General features: G+C 36.8%; 1 protein-coding gene across 2 annotated transcripts; it reads right to left on the reverse strand.

The window, feature by feature from the left end:
• Positions 1 to 242: 242 nt before the first annotated feature.
• On the reverse strand, positions 243 to 21,479 carry LOC130582559 (zinc-regulated GTPase metalloprotein activator 1A-like). 2 transcript variants are annotated; one of them, XM_057381347.1, is made up of 15 exons: positions 21,293 to 21,479; positions 20,157 to 20,243; positions 19,239 to 19,335; positions 17,960 to 18,051; positions 16,856 to 16,915; positions 15,776 to 15,813; positions 12,589 to 12,635; positions 11,735 to 11,821; positions 10,895 to 10,939; positions 8,333 to 8,389; positions 5,605 to 5,656; positions 3,682 to 3,750; positions 3,517 to 3,582; positions 1,662 to 1,791; positions 243 to 1,000 (listed from the first exon to the last, which is right to left on the reverse strand). In XM_057381347.1, exons 1-15 carry the CDS (start codon positions 21,468 to 21,470, stop codon positions 927 to 929), a joined length of 1,179 nt encoding a protein of 392 aa, XP_057237330.1. In that variant the 5' UTR covers positions 21,471 to 21,479; the 3' UTR covers positions 243 to 926. The 2 variants fall into 2 exon arrangements, with proteins under 2 accessions (XP_057237330.1, XP_057237331.1); XM_057381348.1 differs by lacking the exon at positions 243 to 1,000 and having other exon boundaries at positions 1,724 to 1,807.
• Positions 21,480 to 21,882: the final 403 nt, after the last annotated feature.

The following is a 21,882-nucleotide window of genomic DNA, read 5'->3' on the forward strand; positions in this document are numbered from 1 at the left end:
AACATTTTTAATTCTCCATGATCTTCTAAGCATTCACTCATTTTGCTTTCACCCAGCTGTAGTCAAAATATCCCTCTAAAGCTAAGAGGGGAACAAAAAGTTCTGCAGAACGTACAGGGCAGGAAGTTCAATTCTAAATTGTAATGAGTGAAGAGATAAAAGCTTCAAACTAAGTTTTCAAAGCAGTGTCACAGAAACCTTTAACAAGTCATGCAGGACAGCCTGGACAACAAGTGGAAATGTCCAGTCCCCGGTTCCCCAAATCCTGAACTGGCAGGATCATGGCCTAGAAGGTCTAAGAGTTTASCCACATCTTTCAAACAGTTGACTACATGACCAAAGACTGCATTCACAGCTTTTATGTAGACAACAGATACTCCACATGATCTTGCACCTCTGCTACCTATGTATTTTTAGTTTCATTATACAACAGGTCTACCAGTACCTGGGATGGGTGCATGCATTCAAAAATCACAAAGCAAGTGGAAAGAAGTGGAAGACAGTTTAATAGTAAACACTATAAACACTTTCTACTGTGATTACATCACTGGCAATAATCACTATTGCTTCATTCCCAATGGAAGAGAGTGAGCAGGAGAAAGCACTAGGCTTCAAACACATTCGCCATATCCCCATAGTAATGCTTCACGTAGAACATAAACAACAGCCTYTTGCCTATCTGCATTTCTGCACAGGTACGTATTGCTGACATTACTTCAGCCAAAYACAAAACAGGAGAACTGTGTTTGATTCTAGTAAGTGTTAGTCTTTAAGTCAGTRGGTCAGCTGGAATTCTTAGGAAGACTTCAGGGTTGCATAAACTGCAAGAGGATAGAAGAACTATTATAGCCTATGCCATTCAGTCTTTTCTGTCATCAAAACCTTGAAGGGTTAAACAGACATTTAATCTTTTTTGTAGTTTGATGTCAACTGTTGCCTTGTTCTTCCATCACAGTGGCTATGAATACTTCTTTGATGGTCTCCTTGTCCAAGTTCCTGCCTGTAAAGAAAAATAAAGTATCTTATTTTACATGTATTAAAAAAACCCACATACATAAGTAGCAACCTGCTTCTTCTCCGCTAAGAAAATGTTTATTATACCAATGAGTGAGAATGGCAGTATTAAAATGAAAGCAACCAACAGACTTCAAGGTGTGCAGTAAGGGAAAGGCAGAAAACAAGCTTATTTTTAGCCATGAAACACTTTGTATAGCACATAGAAACAAATGGAAAATAGAAACATAGAACCTCAGCACTGTTAGCTTTTCAGAATCAAAACTGATTTTAAACATTTTAATGGCTACAATAACCTTYCTTACAGTTACTGAATGTTCCATGAAACGTTCAAATCATTCCTATCACCCAACTTATCATTACAGATTTAAAAAATAGCATTAAATATGCCAACGTATTTTATAAATACTTAAGGTTTTTTTTTTAATTTTGATGGCACTAATAGGGATAGTGTAGACTCCTCTCAGCTGCACTTTTGAAAAGCAGCAGGCTTGGATGGATAAACCTTTGACTGAGGGTTATGCTGAACATACTCACTGCACTTATTCTGGCCAGTTTAGTCTGATTGCTTTTCACTGGCCAAGTCAGAAGACTGTGAAAAAACAGCTTCTTAAACTCAAATAAGGAGATGTGTAACTTCCTCTCACCTATTAGGACCAGTCTGTTTGTTCTCTTTTCATCTTCTTTCCAGGCCACTGAAGTCTCTTCTAGGTCATAGAGCTCATGGACACCTTGGACAATCACTTGATGAGATTTGCCTTGAATAGATACCAGTCCCTTATCAGAAAAATAACTGTTAGGACATATAAACAAAACTTTAACAATAAAATATACAAGAGGGTAAACAAAACTTTCAAACTAGGTCAAGCAGGGAATAGCATTTCTGGTAACTATGCACTTGTTAGTCAAAATAAACATGTATTACCCTCACTTCTACTCATAAGATCCATTTTCATATCTCCTTATTTTGTTAAAGGCTAATAATTACACTTTATAATACTTTGCCTTCTGTTCCTCATTTGGTCAGTACCTTAGCCTGCTCAAGCTAAACTTAAATATCATATACTATGTCTCCTTGAATACATACATGGTGTTTGACATGCGARTCCATGAAAGCCTGCCTGCCAATATGATGATGTAAAATGAACAGAAATGCTTGATTTCAGGTTATTCTGATCAAGCTCCCATGCGCAACATATCTACTTTTATGAAACACCATCTCTGAATACTGGAAAAAGAACTAAAACAACAAGCAACAAAATGAGAAGGGATTACTGTCACAGTGAGTCTATTAACCCACATATCAAAAGCTCTATTAAAACTGTTTTCATCACCTCACAATACAATGTTCAAAAATATTTTAGTGGAATACTTTCTCTTGTACTCCTCTAAAGAAAATAAGTTAAAAATATTTCATAAAGAAAGGTCTCCATTTGACCTATTAGTTGGAATTGTATGACTATTACTGCCAAAAGGATGATGACTGCAGATAAAACATACATATAAAAGCAAGAAACTTTGAAACCCATAGTATAAATAGCTGCCTGGGGTTCAGTTGTTTGGGTATACTCATCTGTAACTGAGGGCCAGCACACATGACAGGCCTTATTATCTCATAAAGGATTAATCTGATTTCAATGCTCAATACAACAAAAATGTACTTGTGCATGGCATTACTGCTTTTCAGGCAGCTTCAGATACATCAGTGGCTACTTTCTTCTATTTGTCAGGAAGAGGAAGACAAGTTGACTCTAATTTTGTTGTTGAAAAAGCAAGGAAACAACTTTCCTTCCAATAAAATTGAAGTAATTATGTTTCTATTTATGATGCACAAGTGTTCTCAGGAAACAAACATGAGCTTTACTTTCTTTTATTTCCTACACCCTGCCAAATGACTGACTTGATTTTAATTCTTCAACTATTTACTTGGCCACTTGGTATAAGGTAAATGAAAATAAATCCTGAATTGTCACCTCTACTCCTCTCAAAACCAGGCAACTAAAAAATGAAGTCTCCATGAAGATGGATACTTATGAGCTGCATTTTTAAAACTACAGCCTGGCAATACTGTAAAAGGTTAATTGTAGACCACAACTACTATTGCACTCCTATGTTGCCAAATAGAATTTCTGCACATTATGGCAACAGTTGTAAGTATACCCAGCGAACTATAGGATCCATTCCATGGAAGATATCTTTCAAAGCAATGAAGGTGAAAAATCAAAAGTGATTTAACTACATCTTGATTTTTAACTCTGCCACTGTTGTTTGGGATTGTGTATCTGCCCTCTCCATTCAAAACAAGTAGGATCAATGTTTGCTCCTCTGACAGCTATCTCCTTGTGAGTGGTTCATGGAACAACAAGCTACTCTCCCTTTAATCTGCCCTGCTCCAGTGATCCAGTAGCACCTTTGATAGGCCTGTAACTGACAGCACACTGCAGTTTTTTAGGTGTAAAGAGGAAAGGCACAAAACAAAGAGGCTGGGAATTTCTGACTAACCTTCAGTCTTATGACATCCATGGTGCATCCAGTCTTATCTTTCACATTCTTCTCCCACAGAAGATTCTATGAAAAGAAATGTTGTTCCATAAACAAACTAGCATGGGATGAGCTCCTATAAAAAGCCACAACTATTTTTTGAGTTGACAATGATGTATTACCTACCTGAATAAAGAGATTTAACTTTTCTTCTCTTATATTTCCTGGAACTTCAAATGTTACTGTAATTATAGCCTGCAAATGGGGAGATACACTTATTATTACCACAATGAATATGCAACTCATTCCAGTAATTTCAAAAAGTATTCTTTACAATTTGACCTCATAAAAAGGCAAGTATATGACATCAAATTTGCAAAAAAATCTCTATTTCTGTTCTGCTCTAATTTGCTAAATTAAGCTCTACTTTTTGTTGGTTTGGGTATGCCTTACAGGGCATACACAATACTTTGAACAGTTAAATGCCATTAGCTGCTACTACATAATTCTTTGCTGTAGAGACTTATGATCAAGGTTTTAAATATGGATGAGAATACAATTCTCTTGGCACACCCATCTTCATCACAATTCTATCAGACAAAAAGTAATCAACACAGTTTTTGTAAGAGTCAACTTGTACAATCGTCTCATGAAAAGCTGTTTATAAACAGGCTATGTAGGAACAGATGCAGAACATAATGATGTCTGATGTTTTGTTCAAAAGCAACCATCAACTTACTGCACAGGATCAATTATTATAAAAAGAAAATATTAAAATAAAACATGCAGTTTAAAATTAACGATTTATTTAAAGAAGTAGTAATAAGTGTCATTATAAACTCTAAATGGTATGGAATAACAGAGAGAGAATTACTTCCTATCATCCTTCCTAGAAAGAAAAAGGAAACTACTTTCAGATAACTAACCTAAGGGAAAAGAATTAAAGCAATAAACAGCAAATGTTTATATAATGACCAAGTAAATTTATCTAAACTACCAAGAGCTAACACTCCAAACTGCTTCAAAACACAGGAGACAGAAGTTCACTGTGCTTCAAGCATAGCACAGTTTGCTTCTGTTGACCTTCCTCAAGTTGGTAAGCACACTTTATCGTCCAACAAGGAGTTGCAGCCTTGTGTGAGAAACATTCTGCCCTCATTTATGCTTCAAACATCTCAACAAACATCTTAAATCTGTGGGTGTTAAACTAAACAGAGATAGTAACAGTGAATTCTGTTTCTTCCTGGACAAATGACTACAAAACTAGCAACAATCTCYTTAACAATACAAGGGTGCTAAAACTCATAGCATTCAGAAAGGCTTCTACCTAATTTTTTTATCTACTTAAGGGATCTGTAAGGACTCTAGAACTGAGCATATTTTAGATATTTTATTTAAACGAAAACTATCAACATTGTCATTGTAATTACAATTAGGCATGAAACTGATTTTATATTTAATCTTTAGTTCCAAAATTAGATTACATTGGCCTTTTCCTGTTTTCAAGACTAGCAACTTCACAGTGAAGACCTGCAGTTCAAAAAGAAATACACACGCATTGTATGCATCATATTTTAACCTGAAAATTAAATTTAATCATACCAAATTTCTGAAGGAAAGCACAATTTTCTACGATACTTCACAAAAATAGAAGTTTTTACTTTTTTGCAGACACTGAGAGGACTTCTAGCCTATGGGTGAACCCCACCCTCCTAGGGATACCCCAGGAAGAACTGTGATGTACAATCCAACCACACAGATTTTGTTTTGGACAGAAAATCTACAGGGTAGCTTGGCTACAAATGTAGTACTTGTCTCTGAAACTACTTTACAAAACAATWGTTCTATTTGTTTCACTAATACTCTCCATGTGAATCAACAAATGACGTGACTGTCTAGAGCACTCAAAGACTATAAGCTATTTTTGAAAGTGAGATTTAATACGGACATTCAGAATCTACCTACAAAAAAGCACATTCCTTTATGTAATCTAGGTAATCATCCAAATACCTTAGAACACATTATTCCTAACTGACACCTGAAATGGTAACACAATTAGCAAGCACAGCTAATAAACAACGCATTGAAGCAATATTTTTGGTTAATTACCTTATCTAGATGCGCATGCGTTGTCTTTACATGCTCAAGCTTTTTCTGCAAACTGAAAGTAAGTTTAAATATGTTAAATGTCACATTGAATAGTGAGCAAAATGTTCATTGTTTCAAAATTTTAAAAATTCAAGTATTGCAGAGCAAAACTGAAATATCAAAGATATTTGATAAAAATGTTTAATTATATTTGACAGTTAGTTGTTTTTATTAGAAAATTAGGGTTCTTAAAACATAAAGAGAATTACAGTCGTGATGTACAGTATCTTCAGCATTACAAAATTTATACTTCAATGAATACTACACCCTTGGTTTTCTTTGGGAAAAAAAAGGCAAACTACATCATTAAAGCAATTAAGAAAAAATAAACCACTAGTATTTATCAATGGATATTTATTTTTTGAAAACTTTAGAATTATTTGAAAATCAAGAAGAATATACAAAGCTGTTGTTTGTGAGAATGAAATCAATAACACCAAGGGAAATACTGTATAACAGCTTCCACTTCCCAGTTGTACAGGTCGCTTCTACTATGCAATGTGCCTGCTAACTTAAAACAAGTCATCTCTACTCAACAAATGAACTTGGGAACTTCTTTTGCAAACTAATATTTAGGGCCTTACTATATCTTTTGGCGGGACAACATAAAATTTTGCTGCAGCTTTAGATTTCACATCCACATCTGTCTTGATTAATCAAGTTAGCACAAAATTTCTTCCAATACCATCTACTGCAATGTTTCTGTTTTCTCTCAGTCTTAACAACATGCAGAGAAGAAATACTGCAGCACAAGTCACTATGATGGCTCTCTGCCACTTCAGAGATGACTGCCCATACAAATCCCTCCTCCTAATTTGATGACTGTAAAGTTTAAGAAGCCTTTATGGAGGTGAAAAAAGACACTGTCTGCTACAGAAGTAACATTTCACATTCCTACTTCTCCCACCTGCTTTGCTTTGCTGTCTTTATTCCCACACTGCACTGCAGAGAATCCAGAATTCTTGATGTRTTTCCTGTGACTTCAGGGTATATACAGACTCCAAGGCTCTACCATACAGTCACACCAATCAGATGTTGTGTCTGTCTGCTATGCTAACAGAAACCCTTACTGCAGTATGCAGCTGAAAGAATGTATTTATTAATGCCTGGTTTGTATGTGCTCAAGTGGTGCTGGATCAGAGTATTCCTGCTCACATGATGGTGCAGAAACCACCACTAATATTTTATGTAGGTATTTCTGTTATTTACAAACTGAAAATAGGATAAGCAGTTTTGCTGTGCAGAGTTCAAACATTAACAAAAAACACAGTACTTCATTTAAGAGGTCGACCATSTTCTTGGTATTCTTAGAATTTAAATGCTGACATTTAAAAGTGTTTCCTCTGTTTTAACACCAAATATTGAGAACCTCTAGAGTGAGATAAGAGAGAATATTAGACTGAGGAAAGCAATAAATATTTCTTTTGTCAGCTCCTTAAGGACTTTCTCAGATCCGTAGTGCAGCACTTCCCAGCAAACATTGCAGAACACCACCTAATATGACAAGCAATCAGATGTAACTGTGAATCGCTGTTTTCAAGAACGATCCTTTTCTGGTTCACATCTTCACAGTGCTTTATCCCAGCTGTGTGGCTCCAGCATGAGTCAATTTAGTTAGCTAATCCATTGTAAGAACTCAGAACATGAGTTTATAATTCATAGTTATCTATTGCCTCTGAAGGATATATTGGCCTCCCTCCTCCTTTAGCTCTCCTTTGGATGCCTAGTTTGGTGTTTCCCTGATGCTCTCATTGGTAGCAATATTTCACTGATCAGACAAAAGCCAGTGCAAGCAAAAAAAAAAACCCTGAAAACAGCTACCACTTGGATAGTACAGTACCAGTTCAGAAGGAAGTCTCCCAGGCACATGTTACCTAATAGAGGCTACTGATTTGCACGTCCTGCAATTTCTCCCTTCTGAGAATAAGGAAGTTGCTACGTTCCCTTTCCTGAAGTGAAAAGTGTGCATCCAGGAAGACAAATAAAGCTGATACTGCCCTCAACTGCACATTCCTTCCTTGCCTTTATAATTGCTCCAGTGCTCCTCTCTCTGCTGAACTTCAGCACAGAAAAAGAACAGAATACCTTTTCCCCTTCCTTCCAATTTTACTTCTGCACCCATCTAGGATGCTGAAGCACGCACTTGGCATCAAAAAAAACCCAGGAATGTGAAACACAGTGATCAGAATTTGCAGAGCCTTTGTTTGCTGTGGAACCTAAGTCCCTCATTCTTTTCTGTGCAATCTATAGAGGCCTCCAATGCATCATGATATGAGGGAGAAAAATTCTGAAATGCTTTAAGAGAACCAGAAAAGACGGTACAAATCTAACACTGATATTAAACCAAAGCTTGCATTTTGGGGAACAAAGCCAACCACACTTTGGCTCATTTAATTTTATACAGTCAAAAAACTTTTTGCAGGCATTTAAAGAGGAAAGAAAATCCAAATTATATTACCAATTAAAAAGTGGTAATTTTTAAAAAGTGACTGTCCTGGTTCAGACAGGACAGACTAGACTAGAATTTCTAACAGAAACTCAGATACTCATGTGAGCCTGGATTTGAGCATGTCTATCTTATTTACATGCTTATCTTATAAATACTACGTATTTATACATAATACATAATAATACATAATACATAATAATACATAATACATAATAGAAAACAGCAAAATTATCACCGTACCTTACTCCAGATAAACTGTCAAAAGCATGTAGGTCCAAGACATTAGAGAGATCAACTCTAAACAAAGGGGAAAGAAAAGGTTTGCATTTTTGATGTATTTAAAGTATCATGTTTTAGAGATGTTTACTGAAGCGTATGTTTCTTTTCCCATTATCAGACTAATGCCATTAATTCTTAGCCTTATTTTTGGATATGAGTAGTTAGTACGRTCTTCTACAAGGAATTATTGTGTTTACTTACACAGCAATATGTAAGCACAGGATTTTTTTTTTTAAGACAGTAAAATACAAGATATTTTCAAAAAAGAGATTATCCCTTTTACTGGATGCCTGAACAATACATGAGAAAATAAACCTTGAGACTCTCAAGACAGACACAAATCCCTGAAATATATCTAGCTTACATTAACACTCTGTTAGCAAACAAAACTGAAATAACTTTATACGGCAAGCATTATTACAAAGAATTTCGACTCTAAATTTGAAACAGACAAATGAAAAATGTAATACAGAACAGGCAGTAGTGATTATATCTGCTTRTAAGAAGGGCTTCCTATAAACTTGCATATGAAACTTTTCATTACAAAGCAATATAAACTATAGATTTCCCTGCTAATAGCAACTGATAGGTTTTCAAATGCATTAAATGACATGGCTAAATAAAAAGAACGTGAGAGGTAAAGATAAAATACCACTGGAGTAAAACCAGAATGATTCAACTTTTACATTCAACAGCAGTTCTACAAAGCAATTTCTAAGTTTCTTCTAAGAGGGAAGATTTATAATATAATACACATAAACAATTCCTGTATAAAACCATGATCAGCTCTGTGTCAATTGTTCTCAGCAGTGTTCTGAAAAACCACATAGAAACCCTCTCTTTTAAATGTAGGCTTTTGAGGGACAAACCCACTAATTAAAAAGGATAATCAAGTTACATAACAATAGATTAATTTTGTGTTTATTTCACTTTTACAATGTTTAATAATGGAAGAGACCCTATGTGTCATTTACTAAAGAATAATTACAAGTAACAGAGAGCTGTCATTAAGGACTGCATCTGAGGTTCACTTTATCTCATACTCAAAATTCAGTGCTAGCTGGCATCAGACACCATACAGTATGTGAAGAGATCATATATTGGATCTCCCCCAATGGACATTTAAAACACAAAGCAAGTAGTTTCATATCTTCTTCAAAATTGGTCCTATCTGATCATTTAACAACACGTATTTTTCTCTACAATTCCAATATTTTCAAATAATTTGACAATAACTTTAAAAAGCCAAGTACACTTTATTAATGTTATGACTATTATCTTCCCTTTCAATTTGCTTAAATTAAGAACCTGTATTATAGGAACATTTACCAAAATAATCCAATAACTGATGTAAAAGTGCCCAAATCAGTCCTAGCAGTCTGGAAGATAYACTGCCTTCCTAATGTTCCTGGGAATACAATATCCATTTAACTCCTTATTAAAGAACAAATCTGAGTCAGAATTTCAATTAAAAAGATTATTGCACTGTTCTTGCTATTTCTCATTCTTGTAACTTCCTCCCACTGCTTTCAAAGTAATTTTGTAGTAATACCTTATTTGCAGGACCAATCATAATAATATTTAAAGTGACACAATAGAAGGAAATCAGTATAGTGCACGATTGATTATTYGCTCAAAACCAACATGGCCTTGCATACTGCTCCTTAGTTACAAGATTGGTTAACAGTGTATATTTGTGGCCAAGGCCAAAGGTGTCCTGAGGCGCATTAGGAAGAGCACTGCCAGCAGGTCATGGAAGCTGATCCTGCCCCTCTATTCAGCCTTGCTGAGGCTGTGCCTGGAGTGCCATGTCCAGTTCTGGGATCCTCAGTACAGGGCAGACATGGAGCTCCTGGAGGAAATCCAGGAAAGGGCAACAAAGATGATTTAGGGACTGRAGCTCCTCACTAGTGAAGAAAGGCTGAGGGAGTTAGGCCTGTTCAGCTTCAAAGAAATAACTGAGCGGGGACTTCATCAATGTGTACAAGTACCAGAAAGGAGGGTGTCAAGAGCAYAGTACCAGGCTCTACTTAGGGGTGCCAGGCAATGGGACAAGAGGTAATGGGCAAAAACTGATGCACACAAGTTCCACCTGAAGATGAGGAGGAACTTCTTTACTGTGCAGATGACCAAGCAGTGGAACAGATTGTCCAGAGAGGTTATGAAATCTCCCTTACTGGCAATATTCAAGGACTATCAGGACACAATCCTGTGCGACATGCTCTAGGATGACCCTGCTTGGCAAGAAGGGTGGACCAGATGACCTACTGTGCTCCCTTCCAATCTTATTCATTCCCAGATTCTGGGATATGAACACTAACAAAGAACAATATAAATCAAAAAAACATTTTTACTTCCTCAGGAAAAAATCTTTTTTTTCTAGATGCTTATTCATAAAATAAATACTGGATTAGATATTTCCAACTCAATAGTTTCCCTTTAATCAAGCTGATCTAACAGAACACTTAAAACTGTCACAAAAGAAGCAGAATCTAGTACCTAGTAATAGTGGCCATTTAATACCTTGATCTTTGTGTCTCTAGTATTTTAACAAGTCCATTTATTGACCTAAAATAAAACAGAAAAATTGTAAGTTAGATGAAAATACAACCGTGACATATTGTTTGAATATGTTATCCATGTGAAGGAGCATCCCAACTCCCTATCAACTTGCTAAATAACCATCAGATATTTGGGTTGAGATATTTGGTTTCCACTCACAGCTGGGGAACGTCATAAGATACTACCAGTGAGAACAGCATTTTCCTATCTAAAGCTCTTCATGATACAATCTGCCAGATGTAAGCATTTTTATTTTCATATTTCAAACAATTAATACAGTTGTAAAGTACATTAAATTTTTAATGTTTTATTTGGCTTATCATGGTATTGATAGAAAAAGGTCATGTCTTAGATCATTAATTTGATTCAGASCATTGGTTCGTCTGCTCCCATGACAATTGTTTGGGACTTCCTCCATACATCTTTACATTTACATACTGAACTCATACTTAGCAGCAGATCTTTTTTCCTTTCTGCTAATTCTGAAAAATGGCAACAGCTGCTCAGAAATGTAAAAACATGAACACTTAAGACAAAGGCTTATTTTTAGTAAATAACATAAAATCTTACTTAGAAGGCAAAATGCTAAGATTGTGTAAGCACACAGAAGTATGGGAATATCTTTAGGAAGAGGCAGTTTCTTTTCCCTTATAAGCTTATATGTATTCGATATTGACATTATCGAATTATGTCAACCTAATCGTGATATGTAATTAGTATTCTAACAGCAAGAAAGAAGTAACTATGTTTAAATTCATTTTTGAGGCAGTAGAATGTTATAGTTAAGCCAAAGTTTCATACCTTACCGATGTTCTGACTTTATTCAATTCTTCCTCTGAAACCAAATCTGTTTTATTGATGATTATAAGATCAGCTAATGCAACCTGCCTATGTATTGAGAAAAAAAAAAAAAAAAAGAGAGAAAAAGACAACATGAATAAATACTTTATCTGTAAGGTAGAAATATAATCTCTCTCTCGGCCCCAAAAGACAGTACGAACTTTGTTTGTACAGAAGGGCACACATTACCAAACTAGAACATCATGGGGAATGATTAAAGTACWACTGGCATCTCCTCCATGTGGTCCTCTGTGCCCTAAGAGACCAATCAAGGCTTGCAAGATCCTTTTGTTTCAGGGTGGGCTTTTTGTCTGCTTGATTGGTCGGGTTTTTCATGGCATTTAAACYGCAGTGCTTAGTGATTTAGTAATTTCACAAATCCCTATTTGTCTTGCACGTAGTCCTTGTAAAGTGATACTTGAAGGCTCTTTGTTTTATGAAGACCTCAACTGTTACAATTACCCTTAACTATTGTGGCTCCACATTTAATAAAAGGTATCCCTCTATCCCCAGTTCTACTTCAAGCATGATAGATCCTAACATGAAATTCTCAATTCCCCACAACACAGGTGCTTCCCATCCAATTAAATAAAATCCCACCACTATTAAAATAGCAGAGTCAGATCATGGCAGAAAGAGCAAATGGAGCATGACATGAGTTAATATACTTTTCTGTATGTTACCTCATCACACCAATCTATCTTGGTTTAAGCAAAGCAGGAGAAAAAACTCTATAAAAGAAAAAGAAGCCATTTCCRATGAAATACAGTACAAGTCCTAACTGTGATATGTAAGATTAATTTCTACATCCGTACCGAGATGCTTCATTGATAAGGCCTTCTGGCTTCTCCTCTGTCAAGTGCTAAACAAAAATTAAAATAATTGTATTAGTCATATTCAAATGAAATTTAAATTCATTTGTAATTAAAGAAAATCAAACCAAATTCAGCTGAGGTTTGTTTTTCAACAAGGTACTGAACAAGATGGTATCCAGAAACTTTCTCTTAATCATGGTTAAAAGGTACATATATGTATTCACCATTAGAGATTTATAACTACCTTAACGCAAGYTCTTCCAATGATTTGGAAAACTTAATGATATTTATTTTAATTACTTTTCAGCTTTACAATTAAGTAATAAAGTCACCATGAGATACAGTAACAATGAAAAAAATATAACTGGAAGAAAATGGAGTAATTTTACAAATGAGTGCGAACTCAACTAACCATTAAAACATGGGCCAGGCTTGCAATACAAGTATTTCATACAAGTAACTTCACACTCTCYCTCTGACAGACTGTACAAAACAAACTGTACTATAAAAACAGATCTTGTTATTCAGTTATTTCTCCRAGTAAAAACTGGTAACTTTTTCCAGGTTTGTATGATTAAACCACTACTCTTGAGCAAGTAATTCAAAATCAGAAGCTGCAGGAGTTTCAGTATTATCTCCACTTGTCTGCCAAGCTAATGTCTTCACGGAAGAATTAGTGAAAGAGAAAAAAAAACTGCATCCAAAGCATCAGCACGAAGTTTAGAAACACAAAGCCTTACTTAATTGAGGCACAGCAACAGACAACAGTGAAGCAGCAAAGGTCTAGCTACAAGTTAYTTTCTGCCCACTCTGCCATGAAGGCAACAATCTCCAGGAACTAAACATCTGGAGGAAGTAAAACTTCAAATAGATGCTGTAATATTAGTAAGAACCTGCCACTTATGCTTACATCTCTGGGAAGATTAAAGTCCTGTGCATTCCCTCATCAGCTCTAAATATATTAGGAATACTACTTTAAAATTCAGGTTTCAAGATACAGAAATACCAAATGAAAGTGGAATCAATTGTCATGGGAAATACACAGATATTTAAAAACCTAGAAAACTTTTTTTCTTTATTGGAATTATCAGRTATCTAACAGTATTTCACTTGAAAAACAAAAATAGGTTATTGCATACTGTGAGTCTGCCATGTTAATACAAACAAAACTACTTCCTGATTGCGCACAACCTAAGCGGAACACAACAAGATGACTCTCAGGAGCCTCTCCTCTGACCTTTTCCTTGTAATCCTCTGTGTATTGATTCTATTCATTTAATGTTTAGTTTTGTTGCCCTGAAGAATAAATGTCAGTAGTCGAGATGTCAAGTCCTGGAAGCTAAGGACTGCAACTTCAAGCTGTCCAGTTGATGGCCCTCGATTAAAAAAAATGAGTATTTCTGATTGCTGTGTGACAAACCCATTACAACGGTAACCAAAGGTATYAATTACAACTTCAGTTTCAAACTTGGCTGACTGGTCAGGCAGATGTTTGTCAGCTTTTCTGGTGATGGGTTTGGGTTGGATCTTTGAAGCATTACATACTTAAATTACTGCCTATTATCTCATTGACATTACCTGTATGGCTTTCAAATTCCTTGAATAACAAGCAGTTGTTCAGGTCAAGCTTTGCAACCACAGGGACTGAACAAGCTAACAAGTATTTTATATAATGCAAAAGTTGTTTACTTAGTACCCAACTGAGAAAATGTGAAGTTCCTACTATTCTGAGTAGATGTCAGTGTTTTACTGGTTTACTGATTAGATAATGTACATTTTCACTGAGCCGTCAAATATAATACTAGACAGAAAATCTGAATGTTTCATAATATTTTTGTTTCTGATATATTAGCTGAAATTTTAAATATTCAAAAAACAAATTTTCAAACACTAATAGTTTGGTGCTGCTGTGTGCAACACAATTATATTTGATCCCAGATAATAATTGAGCATTGCATGAAGAAAAAGATAAACACAACAACATTTTTATGAGCAATAAAGCACATCTGAATTAGTATGAAGAACCCAGCTACAAAGGGGCTGACCTAAAACATGATAATTMTTCTGATAGTTGAGCTGATTTAGAAGATAGTTCCTGCTTAAAAGGGCCAATCACCCCTTTCCCTCACTCTTCTACTAACTTCTCCACAAATGTTCTTGCAGAACATAATGAATGTAATTTGTCAAACTGGCTTGCTGTGAGTTAGATTTTTTCTGTCCCAGTGCAACACAAATTGACAAGAGGCAAGGACTACTACTCTTTTGATAAATCAGCTATTAGCTCAGCACAAATGAAAAGAGAAACYCAAGTAATCCAAACAAAATAATCTTACACAGGAAGGATCCCTCTCCTATCTTTAAACGGTTACTCTTCAGTTCTCTGAGCCTTTTGCAGCCATTGCAAATGCAAAAATACTAAAAACACTTCCACAGCATAGAATTTTTAAATGACTAAGATGTTTTTTCTAATGGTCCCTTTTTTTTATCCTGCAAAATCAATACCCAATTAAAGCAGTCACCTCGTAAGTTGTTAAGCAGCAAATACTTAACATTTATATCCACCTATTAAAAACCCTCAAACCTAAACTATTTAATCACAATTTTTGCTGTAACCCAAGCTTATTATTCTGTATGTCTGTTCTTACATTAAACTTTGTATACAGATTAATACCTGCTCTTTTTGTCTGCTTGCGTATAACATTTTCACGCGATACAGGACCAGGATGCCTGTGCTCTCATTTCTCCCCACCACAGCTGCCATTCCAYCAGCACCCTTCGCAGACTGAGCTGTAACTCAATTGTAACCACACTGGTATAAAACACCTGTTCTTAGTCCTCTCCTTTCAAGTAATGCAGACCAATGACCAATTTCTCCATTGTTTTTACAGCAATCCAAATGCCTATTTTGAACAAAAGCAAGATTCCTGAGTGAAGGGATAGAACAAGAAGGAACTAAGTACTTAGCAATCTGACAACTCTTGTCAGATGTGTTGATATGTCCATAAGAGCATGAATTCCTGCAAATATCAGTACTTCCKTGTTCCTATTCAAAACACARTCCTAATGAAATACAACCTCATTCAATATAAGAATTATAGCTATTGCAAAAATTCATCCACATGAACATTATTGTAATAGCTGTTCTAAGGCTGAAGTTTTAGACAACCGAACAAATCCAGTAACTTACTTGCAATCCATGCTTTGCATCAACGACAGACACAATACCTAAAATAAAATATTAAAATGGAAAAGAAATGTGCTGAAAAGTAGCTGACAGCTTAACAAAACCTCCGGTACAAAGGTAACAATATCAGCATATTTGTATCTGGTTATAATAAGCTGGAAGAACTGAAAGTATCTTAGCATTAGAATTGTTACCCAAATACTTTTTTATTCATTATCATATCTGTGGTAGCAAAATGTCAAAAGCACCAGATGAGAAATCCCCACAAGCAGATGTCTCCTGTTCCACAAAAGCAAATTGTCTGAGGTGTGCTTTTACAGAATATTGAAACAAATTAAGGGACTGACTAAAGTATGCAGTTATTCTGGTTGTAAATGACCAGGAATTTGCAAGTGTCTGGAAAAAATTTAGGAAWTTCTCTCTTATTCAACTCAATGTTTCCTTCCTTAGCTAGATAGATATTTCACAGACAGACCAAAACATTTGTGGAGCATTTTTTTATGCCAAAAAGTAAGTTCTTTTCGTACACTAAAAAAAATGCTCTTTAACTACATATAGTGATGACTTATCTTTCAGTAATCACAGGTTTTTATTGCAACGCAGCAAATATTAGAGCCTACAAGTACAACAGGCAAAGAAAGCAAAAAAAAGATAAAAATATCTAAGTGTTGACAAGTTATGAATTCAGAGAAATAGGAAACCCTTTAGGAAATTCTGCATTGCAGGAGAGGAGGGAAGTAAAAAGAGAAAAAAAGCATATTTATGTACTCCTAAGTAAGGTTTTAGAACTTSTAGCTAATGAGAATTTTTTCCCCCTTACATCACAATCAAGAGGTGTCCATATCTGATCTCTTATTAAAGCATTACACAAATTTTGTTGATTTAGCAGGATGAAACATGCCACGAAGTAGATAAACATGCATCAGAATAAGCAACAATACCGCTGTGATCAGACCTGGCAATGTGAAAACCAAGTTCATGCATTTCAAACATCTTCTGAAACCTTGCCTTAAACACTAGTATCTTACACTAAATCCACATATGAAATGGCAATACACAGGAGAACAAGCTCGCATTCCTTACCATCAAGATAGATGTCACTTCCCAGCTCAGAATCAACCCAGAACATGGAGGCCACAGCTCCTAAGAAGTGCAGTATATGTAGCTGCAATATTTTGATATTTCCCATAAACTACCAACATTCAGATATTTCATAGAAAAATTGCATTTGTAGTGGTAACATCAGTAACTAAAGTTATTCCAACACCTAAAACTGTCCACCAGAAGAGGTAAGACACAGTCCTTCAAACACCACCAAAACCAATTACCTGTCAGTTGTTCACAGTGCTTACTCATGCAAGATATAGCAAGGGCTACAACATGTAATCATTTTCTGGTATCTATTGATTTTTTTTCAAAAAAGCTTAATAGTTTTCCAATTTGACTCAAACAGAATTTGTGTGTAACATAGCCCAAATCAATGTCCTGTCTTTTAAAGAAAATTAGTTTATAATGACAACTATTTAGCTTTGGGCTGGAAAGCACCCATCTCCTAAAGGGGAAATAATTGAATTTGTGATGAGAATTTCCTTCCCTCTCCATCTACAACATTTTTTTATGTGGATGGTTTAGAGAAAATTGTGTCAGATAGTTATAACTAACATGAGCTCAAGTTCAAACACCTTTTTATAATAAATACCATTAAAAAGCACAGAAGGATTTTGTAAAATCTATCATTGCTTTGTAAGAAGAATGTATTAGTCTGTTACACARTGTATTTTAGGACTTCACATGATACAAGGCCTACCATAACCAGTGATAACAATTTAGACTTTAAAAAGGAAGAATGTAGAACATCCAAAGTTTACTGAAAGCTACTAGTTTCAGAGTATGCTTCTCTTTGCTAAGCCCAGTGTCTTCTCTTGATAGAAGTATATTTTAGCTGGATTTCTGCTAAGCTTCAGATTAAATTTAGAGCAAGTTCAACAAACAAAATGCAACTAAACAACTCATCCACAACCCCATATTTGCACCTTAGTCAATTCAATTCAGTCTACAAAACAATCAAAGCATAGGTGCCTGACAACTTACCACTTTATATTGCAATTGTCCAGGTGGACTACCTGATCAAGCCCTTTACAAAAACAGAATAATTATCATAGTTAAGAAAATCATAACGCGAACTACCTGGATCTGCCAAACCAGTTGTTTCTAACAGTATATAGTCAAATTTTCCTCTTTTTTGCATCAGGTTCTCAATTGCTTTCACACCACTGTCCCTGAAAGAAGAAACAAACTTGAGAGCAAAGAAAACAAGCTAAACCATCTACTTAAATGTATCTTCTGATGCAGAACACGTTGTCAGTACCATCAAAGCAAAAGTTCTGTGTCAGAACATCTGTAGACTTACAGTCTATGATGAAAATGTTATCATTTTGATGCTCTAATGTTAGGCAAATTTTAGTTTTCTGTTTCATTTTAGTCTGAAAATAGTATTTGCCTACTCCCACCAGGTTATTTAAACAAAGATTTGTTTTCAAACACTGAACAACCTGTAAAGGAGAGTAGAGCTGTGCAGATATATAACTATGTGGTTTAGCAGCTGAAATTACAGAAAGAAGGGGTGAGGTAAAGTGAACCATGTTGCCCTGTCTTTCTATCTCACTGAAAACAAGATTAAGATGTGCCATTTACTTAGAGTTGATGAAGTCAGCCTGAAGCAGAAATGTATAGCATTTATATAAGAAACCAACGTATGTAAAACATAGCAGCATTCCTTACACAGCATTTCAATGCAAGACAACATTTCTTACACCCCAGAACAACAGAATGCAATAGGATCTTCAGTTTTCCACTTACTACCTATTACTGTTTAAGGCATAAGACCAGTTCATCCAGATTTTCAGGAAAAACAGGCCATGACCTTCATTTACAAAATAAGCATGAATAATCCAGCATTCAAACAAACAGGGTAAAAAAATATGTCAATGAAACAAATACCCTCTTGCTTTTTAACATGACCATCAACTTACAGTTTTGGATATCATTAGGTCACAAAAGGTTTTCCATTCACCCTTTCTCATRTATACAATACTGAGGTAGTAACCAATGTACAAGGAAAGAAGCAAWGTATTTAATGTGGAAACTTAAGTCCTAACATAATCTTCTGTTCTGTACCTGGAAGCATGTAACACCAACAGAAGCACAGCTCCCTACTCTACAGCACCCCACTAATGTATAAGTTGGTATTTAGATTACTTTTTTTAAAGACACCAAGTGTGAATGCAGTAAGGCAGCAACAGGAAACAAATTTCGATCTCCCAAATTCCAATCCTTATTTCATCTGAAAAAAGAAGTCTCAATCAATTCCACCATCCGTTTCAGAAATCAAATCCTGGATATCTTCCCCCTTCCTCAATTCCCCATAATTTTCACTCTAAGAACTTGTACAATAGCTCTTCCTTACTTTACTGAGCAGCACAAGCAGCCATTTCTGAGCTCCAGCCATTCTTCATAGAGTTCTCCCCCTTGACTGATTGCTAGCGATTTCTCCAAGGCACTTCCTGAAAATAYAAGCAGTGCTATATTTTTAATCTACAATTTCATAAGACAATGCCTGTAAGAGAGATACTAGGATTACATTCTTTTCTCCTGAGATCATATTACCGATGCATTCTTTAGAAATCCATATTTTCAATTTTAAAAGAAATCTAAAAGCCAAAACAAAGATCAGACTYCACAGGATGATGGTACATCCTAAGAGGCACAAGCTTTGCCAAAAGAAAGGGATGCTGGCCAGTATCTCCATACCAAATAAAGGCTGTCTGTACATTTTATTTTCGGCTCCACAACCAGAAAAGTGACGTGCATCTTTGTTGGTGAAAACAAACAAAAAGTCCCCCACCAACACTGTGCAAACTGTAAGCAGTGCTGACGATGGTACTGATATGAAATTATAGCCAGAGCAATTAAAAATCCTGAAAGCAAAGAGTTCAAAGAAGCATAGTCATCAAGCACACATCTCCCCATTTTCTTGGTCTAAGATAATTGTGATCTGTAAATGGCTGAGGTGAAAGAAAATATTATCTACCAACACATAATTATAATTTCCATTTGCTTGAAACTGAACAGGACAAATGGAAATATGGCACTTTCAACTGGGTATGTTCATTTACTTTACTCTGAGGGCCTAAATTTATGTGTAAAACAGATTAATGCAAGTCACTATTTTATGAAAACTAGCAATAAGACTTCCTGCTCTTCTGAAGAGTATGATGCCAATAGTTTCAGTAATGGATTTAAAATTACAACAGTCTTGCTTTCCACCAGTTTTATGTACCTGTCATTATGTGGGAAAAAGAAAGGTTTCTGCAGGTTTACATACCTTCTCCGAATTCATTCAGAATAACTGCTATTCTTTTATTATGCTGTTCTGTCAGTATGTAATTTAGAAGAGTTGTTTTTCCAGCTCCTAGAACACAGACCACACTTTATTAAAATGTAAAAAGAAACCCTTAAATAAAAATAAAAACCAGATACTGTCATGAATGTACATGCACACTTCAAGCAAACAGCTTCTTTCAGTTTTCATTTTAACATATTGCATTATATTCCAATGATGTAAAAATTAATTGGTAGAGATATTTGACCCCATGGAACTATCAGGACATTAGGCATCAGYCTTAAGTGACTCACAGTTTTTTTTCATTCACTAAGTGTCACTGCTTGATAAACTCACATTTCCTACTAGCTGGGCAGTCTGYTCCTAGAAAACTAATTTTTTTGCTTCTCTTAACAAAAGGCACACAATCTTCTCCCTCCCACTGCCTTTTCTGACCAGTTCTGTCCTGAGTAACCACGGATATGCTACCAACTGCCTTTACACGGGGCATTGTTAAAGCAGGTGTTCACAACCTCTGCAATACTACCTTAGCAGCAGTTTCCTTCCATGCACAGTATCACAGAATCGTCAGGGCTAGAAGGGATCTCTGGAGATGATCTACTCCAAACAAGGCAGAAACTTCCTTACCTGTCCTAACTTAAGAGTTTCTTTCTGAAAAAGTGTGATGCACTGCAATGCTACAACTTTTGAACGAATGCCGGCGATCCTAAGTTTAACCCGATCCTTACTGTCCATAACGATGAGTAGTACATGGTAATTACAGTGGTAGAGGGGCGTGGGGAGGACGCCGAATCTCACGCTTGTCAGACTGCAATTCAGTCTGCGTATAAGTSAGACAATATGTTGCACTATTCTGACGCGAAGCGACCAAAAAACGTTTGTCAGTCGTGACCTGAACGAAGCGGCCTCTGAAAACAGGGTGATAAAAGCAGTAACGGGAGCTTACACTGGTGCTCTAAGTGGTGCTGCAAATCCACACGGAGCGGCCGGTGTGCCCGCGGCGCTCAGGCGGCCCGTGGGGCGGAGGCCGCCATGGGCTCCCCYGCTCCGCCCGGCGCCCGGCGCTGCAGCCCCGCTCCCGCGGCAGCSCAGCCCAGGCCTTCCCTGCCGCTCCTCACCTAAGTACCCCGTGATGATCGTCACGGGGATCTTCTTGCCGGGGATGCCATCGGTCTCCCCCGCGCCGCCGGCGTCTATCGGGACCAGGTCGGGGCAATCCTCGTCCTCCATGCGAGCGCGCTCGACTCCGCCCAGGCCAGCAGCTCTCGCCACGGCGCTCGCCTGACGTCGCTCCATAAGTGTCGTTCGGTGACGTCATCGTATGACGTAACGCGGCGCCACGCCTCGGCCCCAGCGACACCTCCCCCGCGCGGGGTTCCGCGCAGGCGCAGTACGGAGAGCGGAGCGGGGCGGGCTCAATGATGGGAATGCGGGTGCACGGAGTCCCGGGGAATGGAGCCGTGGTGGGGTATCCGCTCCAAACCCCGTGCTCAAGCCGACACAACCTACAGCAAAGGCATGGGATTCTGTCCGGACGGTTCTGTGAATGCCTCCAGTGCGGGAGACTCCACAGCCTCTCTGGACGGTGCATTCCAGTGCACGGTCATCTGCTCAACAAAGTTCYTCCTCACGGTCAGGTGAACTTCTGTGCGTCAGTTGCTGCCATTRCCTCTTGTCCTATTGCCTGGCACTACTGAGAGGAGCCTGG

The sequence above is a fragment of the Malurus melanocephalus genome, unplaced genomic scaffold (assembly GCF_030028575.1).
Source record: "Malurus melanocephalus ecotype Western Australia unplaced genomic scaffold, MMel_1.1 scaffold_506, whole genome shotgun sequence".
NCBI classification, from domain to species: domain Eukaryota; kingdom Metazoa; phylum Chordata; class Aves; order Passeriformes; family Maluridae; genus Malurus; species Malurus melanocephalus.